The following is a 14058-nucleotide window of genomic DNA, read 5'->3' on the forward strand; positions in this document are numbered from 1 at the left end:
TAAATGCCTTACCCTGTTAGCAAACATGACTCATTTCTCTGGATACATTTGTAATAATGTAATTTGAAAGTCATTTCAAAACTCAAATCTACACCATTATTGATGACTGTGTCAAATGACCTACAGGTACACAGGCATAAAGTCCACACACACACACACACACACACACACACACACTGGTCGATTTCACCAAATCTACCTCATTAATTCAAGCAGTCTGACTTTCTAAACATCATAAATCACAGCAGAACTAGGAGCCCAACTCTCCTCACCTTTTCATTCCCTCCCACTTTCTTTTAACCTTATCTTCTCTCCATCTCTCGCTCTATGTCATCTACTCCTTCCTCAGTCACTCTCTCATTTTCTCTTGCTTCCCCTCACTTCTTTGGGAGGTCCAGAAAGTTTGCAGTCTGCAGTCTAAATAGTGCTCTGATGGATTGGCTGTCTTCCACGGGCCTGAAGATTAGCCCAAGGGCAAACCCACTTCTGTTTCCTGGGTGCCTTGCTGAAGATGAATAACTGTTTATTAACCCAATGCAGAGTGAGTCCTTCCCCACATCATTATGGGGTAGAGGGGGAAAAATACAGACAGCTTGAGCTGGCCAGTGTAGCACTCCCTCACCTCATCTCTGTCACTCTCTCTTCTCTCTCTCCCCATTCCTCTCTTGCTTCCTCTTGCAGATAAACCAGCAGCCTGATGTAATGTGACAGTGTACGTTTGGTTCCTGTTTGCGCCCTGACAACTCAGGAAATTGGCTTTTCATCTTACAAAAAATACTGCCTCCCATATATTAGAAGACATTCATCTTATTATGAAGAGCTGATGGTAATTGGAAGTTTGTGCATCCATTATATTAAACATTTTGTGGTGAACATTTTGATGTTGCATGTAAAAATTTCACCAGGCTAAAGTCACAGCTTCAATGTCATTTAGGCAATTTACATGCAGTGTGAATTGTCCTCTTATTGTAGACCCAATTGAGGGAATTTGAAGAAAATAATTTCTAGAAGATCACTTAGGTCACCAGTAACGTAGTGGATACTGTCATGGGATATGTTTTGTTTTTGTGACATGCTAAATAAAATTGTATATCTTTTGACATTAGACATGCTAAATATGCTTCTTATTTATTTTCAAAGCTTTTCCATTTGAATGTTCATAATGGATGAAAACTATATCAAATGTTCACCCTCTAGATCATCATCAGTGATAACTCATACCCTAACACTATGTGTTGGAGACAAGCAAAAAGGAAAAACATGTGAGCAGTTTGATGCATTCGAGGTAGAATGCCATCCATCCACTGTTTGTTTGTTTGTTCTTTGTTTTTGGTTTTTTGAGTGCAAAGACCTGAGAGAGCAATTTTTTTAAAAGAACAAATGCTCTAATAACAGAATTAGGTAAGATGTAGACCTCAGAGGGTCTGAACCTAAGGCCTGCGATGCTTTGCAAGTTGCCTCATGGATGCACTGAGGTCAGTTTGATTGTGCAAGCATAATGAATACAACACAGAAAGTTGCTGTGAAGAAGAGAATATGAACCAGCCTTTATTTACCTCAAACCCAACAGCAAAGTTTCCATTTAACTTTTTACATTTTTAATACATATTCCAAACTACTGTTAGACTTATCTTAGAAACTTGGTGCGATGAGATAGTGTTGAAGCCATCTCTCTAGTCTCACGTGACATTACAGAAGAAAAGGGCACAATGTGACGGTATAATTATATAAATGCCAGTCAAATCGCAAATGGTGGAAATTATGATGAAAGTATGACATTTCTGTCACATTTCTTTGTTCATGTAGTCTTTTGTAGAACCTCTGTCTGTCTGTCTTTTCCCTTCATTTCTACATATCTGTATTCATCTGCTTTTTTTTGTTTCTTTAATTGAACACTGTTCAAATTTGCCATCTCTGCCCAGCATAAAACTGTGGTGTATTATTTTTCTGAATTTCTAATTTTCTTTTCCTTCTAGCTGTATTATTCGAAACTTTAAAAATGTTTAATCTCTAGGACTATGTTCTCTTTTTCGTGTAATATTATCAAAAATGAGAAACCTTTTCTCTCAGAACGACGCTACACATTAGTTCATACATTTCTTACCTCTAGGCTGGACTGTTACAATTCTGTATTATCAGGTTGTCCTAGTTTCCTGGTACAAAGTACCGCAGTAGGAATGGGACTCCCTCTGGTCACACTTCATTGGCTTCCTGTTAAATCCAGAATTTAATGTGAAATCCTTCTCTCGTACACTCAAGTCCTAACTGATCAGAGCCTATCATCTCTTAAGACCGACAGTACCACGTTATCCTGATAGAGCACATCACTCTTAGGCTTTCAGGCTTATTTCCCAGAGTATTTACTTTTTAATTGTATAGTTTTTCAGTTCAGTTTTTTCAGCGTTTAGTCTTTTTTTAATTACTATAATATGGAGGGCATACGTTAGAGGCAAGATTTACAAAAATTAGTACAGGTATTACAATAAAAACACAGGCGTTTTCAAAAGCAGTTGACTCACCCTTTTGTAGACATCTAAAGTCCCAATGAGCACATCCATCAATGTCTCAACAGGAACGTGTAATGCAATTTTTACCAAAGTAATGCATATTAAAGCTAGGGATATTTCCTCTATTATTATTTAATTTTAGTTAGTTTTCCAAGTTTACAAAATCGTTTCAGTTCAATTTAACACTATACTAAAAAAATTAATAGTGAATATTTCAATGAGAAACTGAAATATTCAACTTTAATAATAATAATGATAATTCACCTTTAAGAACAAGATTTGGAGGCTCAATGGACTCTCTATTTCAGAGATACAAGTGAATCAAAACAATCAATCAAATTTCTTATAAACACCTAGAGTAAAGCAAACCTGAAGCTTTTCAGGCCATCTATGTTCTGTCATCAATGGATAGTAGCCCATTTTTTCTGACTGATTATCCTGGTTGTTGAACAGGAAACATGAAAATACCAATTATGAATTTAAGAATGTAGGACTATAAAGTTTTAAAAATGTATTACCCTCCTTGTATTAGATTGTATTTTGTATTAGATGTCTAGTTCAGTCAGACCTCATCCCCTTAACCTTAACCCCACTACCAGCATTGCATTTTCCACTTCATACTTCACTTCAACATTTTCATAGTGAATCTCACCAATATGTGTTGGAAAAGCTGAAGACAGTCTTATCTGTATAATACTTTATTGCTAATATGTTACTTCTTAATCAACACAAAAAGGTCCTCAAAGCAATAAACCACTTTGTTATTACTTAAGCAAGCAATATGTCTATTAGACTCAATTTCTACTTTTGCAACAACAACAAACAAATCCTCAAGTGCCAAACTGCATTATATTTCTTCATGTCAATATATGGGCCGCACGTAGGGGCGATGTGAGTCGCAGGTGGCCCCCTGGCCGTGAGTTTGAGACCCCCGTCTTAAAGCCTGGAGGACCTTTAATTCCTTACTTCTAAAGTCACATAAACTGAAGTTATTGTTCTCAGCCTTAAAAATCTTTTAAAAACTTGGCGACAAACCACATACTTACTCTGGATGGCATTACCTTGACCACCAGTAACGCTGTGAGAAATCTTGGAGTCATTTTTGACCAACTTCCTAAAAAGCCTTCACTTGATCCAGCATGTTGCAGTGATGACAGGGACTAGAAATAAACCATATTTCTCCCAAATTATCTAAGCCTGGTTATGCTGGAGGTTTCTTCCTGTTAGAAAGTATGGTTTTTCTTCCCACTGTCACCAAGTGCTTCCTCATAGGGGATTATCTGATTGTTGGGGTTTTGTCTGTATTATTCTAAGGTCTTTACCTTATAATACAAAGTGCTTTAAGATGACTATTGTTGTGATTTACCAGTATATGAATAAAACTGAAATGAATTTAATCAATCTGGAATGGGTAAAAAGGACATTTTCAAATCATCTTGTAACCGGAAGGTTGCCCGTTCGATCCCCAGCTCTGTCTGTCTTGGTCGTTGTGTCCTTGGGCAAGACACTTCACCTACCGCCTACTGGTGTTGGCCAGAAGGGCCGATGGTGCGATATGGCAGCCTCGCTTCTGTCAGTCTGCCCCAGGGCAGCTGTGGCTACAACTGTAGCTTCCTCCACCAGTGTGTGAATGTGAGAGTGAATGAATAGTGGCATTGTACAGCGCTTTGAGGGCCCTGAAAAGCGCTATATAAATGCAATCCATTATTATTATTATTATTATTATTATTATTATTATTATTATTATAGAATCAAATGTACAGCCATCTATCCATAGCTTTGCTGACATTGGGTCATGCAACTGGACAATGATCCAAACACACCAACAAATCTTCAACATAATGGTTGAAAATTCATTGACAGTCTAATTTCTCTGCAATATTCCACTTACTCGTGTTTTCTTATATTTGCAATGAGTTTCCTAATCTTTAGCTGACAGATGTGGTTGCCATTGTCTTCCAGCTGTTTTTCTCACCCTCTCCATTCAACCTGTTTCATGAATCCAATGATAATTTCCTCTGTGCTTTTATTTTGTGGACACAGTGAGAACATTTATATTCACATATTAGTGAATAAGGGTCTGTGTTAGTAGTATGTTTTAAAATATTGAGTGCTTCCATTTAACTGTAGTTATAGTAGCATATTTGTTTGCATGAACTGTGGACAGTGACTGAAAGAACACCATCACCAAGTGAAATTACACTACCTGCAGACTCAATAGATATTTACTTTTGAAATAGCAACAATTTTGGAGAAAATACAGTAGAAATTCCTTCATCACTAGTTTTATAGCGTGACCCTGTAAAAATATAGTAATGTTCTAAATTAAATTAATTGAACCATACTAACAGAATGTTACTGTAAAATGCACATTTTTGTCTTTCACTCTTGTTTCTAACTTCCCATAAATGAGCCTCTGAGGCAGGGAGTTTAATGCAGTTAATCCTGTTCTTAAGGTTAACCTGTTAGATCAGATTAACCTGTTCTGTTTGGCTTTGACTGGCTTCTTTCCAGTTGCTGTAATTGGTTGTTACATGCAGGCAACAGCTGACTAAATATTTAAAAAGGGTATAAGACTTTAGTATAAGATTAGTGCACAAACTAGCAACAATAATTTTAAAGTCTAACAACATCACTTAGTTGCTGATAATTTACTTGGCTTTGAGACTGAGATAAAATACTGAAATATTTGACCTGTTACCACTTCTTCCTTTTGCCTCCCTGTAGATGCACAAGAATGCTCCTCTTCATTTGAAAAATTGATCCACAGAAAATGCATTACCTGCCTTTAACTTAGTTGGAAACTGCAGCATGGTGACCTAATTTATAAGTCCACCGTCAAAAGCTGCAAATATTATCGAACATGACTATGTTGAAAAGGTCTAAATGTTTATGCAAGGCTGGTTTCTAACCAGCATATCTGGCATAAAAACAGCTGCAAATTAGTCAAATGGTTTCAGTAAGGACATGAAAACAAAATAAATGACTGAATTTGTTTTGGTTTTTTTGATTAGTTTCCCATTTTTCCACGTTGATAATTCTGCCTGGCACCCATTAGGTGGACCGGAAACAGAAACAGTGTTTGCAATAGTGATAGTGTGACACATGTACTTAACAAGAAATTACTTAACAACAGATCTGTGTTGTCTGTGAAATAAATAAATGCAAATGTGAAAAACTGTGCTTACACTAGAACAATGAACAGCTAGTGGTGGTAAGATGAGACGGTCTTGTGTCACCCCCTCCCCTTACTACCACTATTACTGTAGCTCTGACCACATCCGCCATCATCATTGCACTTTTCCATGACACCATCTTCACAGCTAATCTTATCAATATGTCTTTGAATTGACCAAAGACAATGTTGTAACATGCAGGCAAAGAGGTAATATGGCAATAATGCTATATAACAGACGTAACAGTGAGGGTTAAAGTTTTGTAAACAAGGAAAAGGCTCTCAGATAGATAAATCACTTTGTTTTTACTTAAGCAAGCTGAGCACAGAAGAACTGTTGATAATGACATACAAGGTTTTCTAACTTTCAGTGAGAAATTAGTGAAGCAAAAGTAAAATCATATCAAGTATCATCCTGGTTAAGTTTGCAGCTTTCAAGTGTACCATCACCGCCCCGCAGAAACCTTGTAACTCCAGTTGCCGTGGTAACTGCAGCTCACATTGGACCCATATGTCAAAAAAAAAAAAAGAAAAAAGTTTCATAGACCTGAGACTAACCGAACCACTGAAAACCTTTTAAAACCATAAATTCGAACATGTTCTATTATTTACTGAAAGTTTATCTCATTGGAGGATTTTGCAGAACAATTACATTATGCATGTACTGGTGTGCACTGTGAATGGTGATTCAAAAGTTTCACAACACCAAATCAAAACAAGTACCTGCAGAACGAGTGACTGGCATTTACATGGAAAAGCTACATTACCACGTACTCTGGAGAATGCGTCTGTTGTTCTGTCTTGGTAGAAATATTGAAATATAAAAAGCAATACAACCTTCGCAGGGAAACCAAACACAGAAACTAAATGTGCTTCTTACCTTAACATTGACTCTCCATATAAGGCATGAGTTTGTTTTGTTATAAACATTTTTTTGGTCTTTGAACTCAGTTATCTAAAAAGCAATGTGCACTTGTCCACAACCTGGGTTAGATGGAGCGTTATTTACAGCGCTATATCCGCAGACCTTTTTGTTACCACATCTGAAGGTTCCATTATGAATTATTTCAGCTCAAAAGTGAAAGAATAATAACTCAACATTTACGATATTTTGCCATTCAAATTGCCAATGTGTTACCTTCTTTTGGTACAGACAAGCCACCAAGGACAGAACATCACTAACAGGCTTCTCACTCAGATGTTAAGCATAGATACAAGTTTTCAAATGCCAGATAAAATGGAAGGTAGGGTTTAAAAAGAAATATTCAAAGACAGTGACAGGGTTCAATATTATCAAATTTTAAACTGTTAAGCATAACATAACAACTCATTCACCACATATATATAATTATCCCATTTTCCCTTCCCTCAAGATTGTTCTGTAGCCAAAGAAAATAGGGTTAGAAAAGGGAAATCCTCTTCTGCTAATTTTTGAAGACCTCTGAAGAGTTCCTCTTATAAGAAAACCGCGTTTGTCTTTGCAAGGCAGGTGTCTTATGTATGATCTTCTTTTTATTGTTCCAAATCACAAAAACTTGTCAGTGAAAGAAACCTTTTTAGCCTTGTCCAGTTACGCAGTTTGCAGGGCAGTAATAGCAAAAGTGAACCTCCGGGTGGGTTCAGTACAGCCTCCTAAACAGAGTCAAAGTATCCCTCGTTCTCCGAAAAGTCAAGGACATGATGCTGTTTGTCAAAGGTAAAACACCAGAAAACCAACTGAGAGTGACCATAAAAAGGCCAAGCATTCAACCTTCTTCAGAGTACGTTAATCCAGATGATTCGGGTCCAAAGGCCATCTCAGCAGGGTCGTCCCTGAAGTAGCAATTCCTCTTTCTACGAACAGCATCATTCCTGAACCTGGCGATTGTGCTAAACTAGCTAGCTACAGAGCTGGGCCAGCTCAGGTTCAGGTGAAGCATTGGGAAGCTTGGAATTGAAGATCTGCAGAGAGTCCTTGATTCGTGCCACCTCTCCGGCTGACAGCTTGAGGCGGTGGCGCAGGAGACAAGAAAACAGATCTAATGGCTGTGGTGCTGGTGGAGATAGCCGATTAATCCGGTCTCTCATCTCCAGTAACATCAGAAAGGCGGCATCCTGCGTACCCTGTGTGTAGGGGTAGTCCAACTGGAGAATCAGATCCTTGATGCCCTCAGGGTCAAAGTGCATGCTGTATCCGAACACCTTCAGCGTGTTGATCTTCATGTAGCCCAGGTTGGAGGTCTGATCATCCAAGTCCAATGGCTCATAGAAGAGAGTTTCATTCACTGTTGGATCATCCGTGACTATGCGGCTTCTCAGGTAGATGTGCACTGTTTCAAAAAAGGATTTCCACTTGCTGCCCAGAGACAGAGTCCAGTTGTAACACTGTGCAGTGGTGACGCTGTCCAGTCGAGTTCTCTCCCAGTTAGAGAAGTCAGGCTGGTTCACTGGCATGAACCAGCTCTCTGAGTGACTTCCCCCAAAAGGATTCACATAGACAGCAGGCACGGGTTCCAGTGTTGAATTTTTAGTTGAGCATATCTGAAAAGAAATGCCCATTAGCATGTGGATGAGGTTGGACTTGTTTTTGTTACTCTTGAGTGTTAGTAGCATCCTCTTCCTCCAGGCAGGATTGAACCAACTTCCCAGGCGGACATCATTGCTGATATAGATGGCATGGACCTCTATCCTGCTGTCCAGTCGCTGAAGCAGGTACTTTACCTGAAGAGGGATTAACAAACCGTGAGGCTGCAGTCAATGCAATAAGCAGATAGATAATTAATGCACTGGTTCTCAAACTGAGCTATTACCAAATTTTAAATTTCAACTACCACCTTTGCCAGAATTTATAAATCTCATCAAGAGCCACAATGGATGTTTTACAACTTTAGTTTACAAATGCTGAAAACCGTTGTAAAATGTCTGTGAAGGTTCTCAGTCATCCAGGTCATCGTAGTCTAAGGAGCTTGGAAAGAAAAGCGTCTGGACTTCTTTAAGTTTTCTTGAAGACGTTTCACCTCTCATCCGCGAAAGTCTGCCATCTATAATCCAGTTGTGAGATCCCTTCCTAGACGCCTTAACGCCCACTCACATCCTTTTCACACCATGGCTTGTGTGATTAGGCAGAGGATCAATAGGGGGTCCATGACCCTCTTGGGGACACTCCCATAGGGCTTAAAATTTGGGACTCTCCACCAATTGCTTTTAGAACTGAAGAAGCTTCTCAAATGAAACTTAAAGAAGTCCAGACGCTTTTCTTTCCAAGCTCCTTAGACCCCTTGTAAAACTTTTAATGATTTTTAAAGACATTTTAATAAAAAGCAAAAATTAGACATTCTGATTAGGCATTGGCATTATAAAATGTGATTATTTAACTATAATAAATACATAATAAATAAATTTGCTTAATATAAGTTATTTTTATTATAGTCAAAAGCAATAAAAGGGAACTATTGTAAAGAAAAAATGTAAAGGCATACCATTTACTAGAGATCACCTATTTGCTTCCACATCTTTGCTAGCCATTGCTATTGAGGTTCAGCAAATTAAGAGGATCATTTTCATATTTATCAAGTTTTTTGTCAAAGCCAAAGGAAGACACTCAAGTAGGTCTAAAGAGCCACAATTTGAAGGCTTGTGAACTAGGATTAGAGTTAAGGCAGAGGTTCAACAGTGACAACTTAGACCTCTTGAGGGCTAGAAAATAACTGCTGTGGTGATTTATTAAAAAAGCATAGTATGAGTTTTTGCTCCTGGGCTTGCTGAATGAAGGGACTCTTTGCGCTGTAGGTACTTCAGAGTCAGCTTTCTATTTTGAAACCCCCTCTCAATCCCTGTTTAATACTGTATTCCTTTTTGAACAAAAAAACTGTACATGACTAATATTTGTACTGTTATGTAAATCTTGTATGTTCAGTATAAAGATTCAACACAAAAACAATTTAACAATTGATGGCATGTGAGCCCTTTGAGGCACTGTTTGTTTAATTTGTCCCAAAGAGCTTTGAGAACCAGTGGAATACATAATTAAGGAGCTTTGAGAACCTCGGCATCAGGCATGTCCAAGTCAAAGTTCAGGTAATGATCTAGCGATGCAGCAATGCTAGGTCGACAGGAACCAAGATGGAGGATGTTGCCGTGATGACAGGCTCCACAACGGGTGGCGTTGTCAGAGGCGCAGAGGGTGCAGGAGGTGGTGGAAGTCCCTACAACACAGGGGATGACTCCTTGGCAGTTTGGCTGCTCCACGGGGCAGCTACAGCTCATCACCTCCTCAGAGAAGGAGCCCAGCATTCCATGCTCATTGCAGTAGAGCAGAGACTGAGCCCTGGTCAGCCAAAACCCAACAGGCCTGCAGTGGGCAAAGAGAAGATACACTAATGCAGTTATCTATACATCACAGCAACATCTTTGGTAAATACTGAAGTAATGTTGTGGTCATTGTGTCCTATAATAACACCTTTCACACAGACTGGGGTAGATCTGTGGAATGAAACCAACAACAACAGTTAAAAACAGTTACCCCCCCCCCCCCTCCCTCCCAGAAAGACTTAAAATACATAAGACAATCATGTAAATTTTTGGGACTCAACCTTTCAGTGTTGACTCACTTAAAGGTCATTCCTTCCTAAACCATTGTGGCTCTTCTGCTTGACTACCTCTGATTTGCTGAACAATTTTATAATTTTTTGGGCTATACATATAATGATTCCTTTTAAAATTTTCATTTCACATGCAAAACAATTTTCAAGCTATATTTTTTTGTAAAATGATATGTCGACCAATTCCAAGCATGTATTTTTTGCACTTTCAAATCCAAGGCAAAGTCCAAACATGGAGATGCATGCATCTCAAAAATGATTAAAGATAAAAGCCTGACACTTTCTCCGGCCTTTCTTACATAAAAATGAATTACAATCTGTCCCCAGTGTATTGGATATATTGGATAAGAATATTAAAACACAACAAAAATAATAATCATAAAGCCACCCTGCAAAGTCCCAAATTTGACCACACACTAATAAAAAAAATTGGGGTTGGAGTTTTGGGTTAGGGTCTTGTAAAGGATTAGCAACAGCGCTGTGTGAGCTCAGCAACTTGCCCTTGCAAAAAATCAGTATTTGTTATATTAAATTATAAATTTGCAGGGAGACTGCAAGTCACAATAAGTTTAGTTGCACTATGGTTCAGATCCACAGTTTCCTCTAGTGTCGACCTGACCCACTCTAGAAAGCCAACCTGAGTCCTAAGCATTTAGGGCAGTTTACTAGAGGTTTCCACATTTAACACTGAAATTACTGGCTAATTCAGGTGATGTTTTCCCCATCTTGAATTTAGTGTGTTGTTTGTGTTCATTGTCATCTATTAATGTGTGTATTTTTTCCATGTAGTGAGTATTAGAGAATTTTAGTTAATAATGTGAGTGCTAACATTTTAGTTAGTTACATTTTAGTTCAGTGCTTCAGCTGTTTATTTGTTCAATAAACACAGCTGTTTATTTTGGTCACTAACCTTTACAGACTATTTTCTCCTCGAGTCTATTTTAAAACTCTTCTAATAGGCCATTAGAAGGCACTTTATTACAGTTTACCGAGCTTTGCTACTCAGAAGCTATTTTTAAACAAAAAACAGAGCTATATTGTAACAGTTATTTGGAAACATTATCTACAATGAGTTTAGCTTTCAGTGCTCAGGATCAATAATAAATCTAATTTTTAAAACATGCTCAAAAGTTTTTCTTACCTTGAACCAAAATAAAGTTTAAAAACATCTTGCCCTGCAAGTTTTACTTTACAATACTGTTGTTGTTAAATTCTACCATGGGTAACAGACATATACAGAGATTTTTTTCTTAGAAGCTAAATAGTGTGTAATGTATCTTCAAACATTCAAATTCTCAAAGCCTTCTGTAATGTCCTTGTATGTGGTCTTCTTATTTACTGTTACTTTATAACAGTAGTTAAAAAATAAAATAAATGGAAAAAAAAAACACGAAAGAATTGAAGGCGAGCGGGTAAGAGACAGACCTACAAGATAAAGTCCGTAAACTGGAGAAAACTGAGAAAAGATGTGTACACCTGGAACAGAAGCTGGAAACCACAATCAAACAGATAGAAGCACCTAGCATCAGTCATCCAAATGTAACTGTCATTGAGTATCAGGGTGTTCTCCAAGTTAAAGAGGTAAAGTGAAAAAAGCAAAGTATTGATTTAACCCTGGACAATTCTGGCAAATTAGCAAGAATAGAACAGTGTCCCAATGTATAGTAATAATAATAATAATAATAATAATAATAATAATAATAATAAAATCAAGCAAATACAGGTGAAATCTACTGTAGAACTAAATCTATTGACTCAATGTCAAGAGAAGTAAAAAACCAATGGACAGTGTTGGTTAATAGTACATCAGTGGCAATATCTTTGTTTTGTTGTAGCTCTAAATAGTCATGCCCTTTGCTCACACTTTTTGGATTTCAACAAGTGAAAAATGAATCCATAGTTTGCTCCATCTTCTTAATACATAAGATTATACTATAATGACTTGACACCTTTTTGTAGAAGGGTGGGTGTTCGGTGTGCCTACAGTACAGATGGAAATGAAAGCATACATAAATTACCATCCACTTTGGTGCAGTAACAGTAGCAACAAGTTTAGACTGAAAATTAGCTCTGCTGAGATTCTATCCCCAGGCTAAGCTTGGGAAATAACACAAAAAATTGCCCAAATGCTTCAGCAATTCCTCCCCCTCAGGCCTGTGTAAATAGACAAAAATAAATGATGATAAAACAAATGGATTTGTGCAGAAGAAAACAGGAAGCTTTTTCAGCTGTAGCAGCAACCATTAACTTGTTGCCGGCGCAAATGGGGTTACGACTGAGTGACAGGGTACGATAGAGAGAGCAAGGAGCGCGAGAGTGAGACAAAGGTAACTGAGGGAGAAAAATAAAGACAAGACTCTACACAGAATGGGCAAAGGGAAGATGGAGTGATTGGTGGAGGGAAAGGACTGTCAGGGAAATTAAAGTCCTCTGTAAACAAGTGCCAAGCTGTCAGTCTGTGAGAGGACTTGATTACAGCATGCCACAGAACCATGTACCTCAGCCTACAAAGGCCCCCACAACCTGTAACTAGACCCCTCTTCTCTTCTCCTCTCTTCTCTTGATCCAGTCAGCACTTATCTCTTCTCCCTCCTACAATGGAAGTGATATGCTAACAGTGAAGGGCTAATAGCAAAAATGGGTCCGCAGTATTATATGGATGATGCCATTAAAACCCACATTACCTACATCTTTTTTTACTCACAACACTGATGAATCCTACGGTTCTTTTAAGCATATTTCAGTGCAGCCCTTCGCATGTTTTGGTATCTGTCACTTCCACAGCTGGTCCGTGACATTAATATCGCCCCAAAAACGCTTCTGTCATATTTTGTGAGATTTTTTTCTACTTGTAGTGTGTTTTATTTAACTTCTGTTGTGTTTTTTTCCCATCTCCACTGTGTTTTGTGTGCTTTTTCAGCATTGTTCTGGTGTTTTCTTTTTTTTTAAACTTTTATTTAACTTTTCCCCCCAACAAATACAAGACTGGTTCACGTCCAAAATAACAATTCTGCACAGCACTAGAATATTACAACATTATGTCCATAATAATTGTCCTTTAGGGTCCAGTTTACAAGTTACTCCCAGTGCTTCCAGTGGTTTCTTCCATTTGTCCACAAAACCTCGGGAGCTCCCATCAATGTAATGTCCCAAACTGATCAGAGTCATAACATCAATGATGAGCGACTTCCATAGAGAAATGGAGGGAGGCTCAGCTGCCAGCCATCTCAACATAATGCTTTTCCTGGCCAACATTAACAGTGACTGAATTACATGCTCATGTTGTACCAGTGAAACAGGGATATATCCCAATGGCTGTACTAATATTGGCGCAGACCTCTTTCCAAAATGATTGAATAATAGCACTTTCCCACAAGCAGTGGAATCTAGTGCCCACTCTGACCTTACACTTGAGACAATTTGGAGATGTTCCCATATTATACTTACTATAAATATACGGAGAAATATATACGTTGTGCAGGATTTTGTACTGCAGTTCTTTAAATCGGTTACAAACAGAGATTTTAGATGGAAGGAGCAGGATTTTGTCCCATGCCTGTATATCTATTTCACATTTAAGCAACGTCCCCCAAGATTTTCTCAACCATGCCAGTTTATCCACAATTAGGGCATAAATCTCTGAATGAAACTTCGATACAAAATGTTTATGCTCCCTATTATCTAGAAAGAATTTCTCCAACCGAAAAGAGGCTGTTGCGATTTGTAATGATTTAGCATTTTTTCACACATAATTTCTCAATTGCAAATACTTATAAAACTCAGTCTTTGACATAGA

General features: G+C 38.0%; 1 protein-coding gene across 2 annotated transcripts in view; it reads right to left on the reverse strand.

Moving 5' to 3' along the window:
• Nucleotides 1-5967: 5967 nt before the first annotated feature.
• Nucleotides 5968-14058, reverse strand: part of brinp2 (bone morphogenetic protein/retinoic acid inducible neural-specific 2) — a 284501-nt gene continuing 276410 nt past the window's right edge. For both annotated transcript variants that reach the window (XM_004565071.3, XM_004565072.3), the window contains 2 exons: nt 9706-10012; nt 5968-8382 (listed from right to left, as the gene is read on the reverse strand). In XM_004565071.3, the coding sequence (XP_004565128.1) occupies nt 7561-8382; nt 9706-10012 (1129 nt within the window). In that variant the 3' untranslated portion in view covers nt 5968-7560. The remainder of the gene's footprint in view (nt 8383-9705; nt 10013-14058) is intronic.

This window comes from Maylandia zebra, linkage group LG18 (assembly GCF_041146795.1).
Source record: "Maylandia zebra isolate NMK-2024a linkage group LG18, Mzebra_GT3a, whole genome shotgun sequence".
Classification (NCBI taxonomy): domain Eukaryota; kingdom Metazoa; phylum Chordata; class Actinopteri; order Cichliformes; family Cichlidae; genus Maylandia; species Maylandia zebra.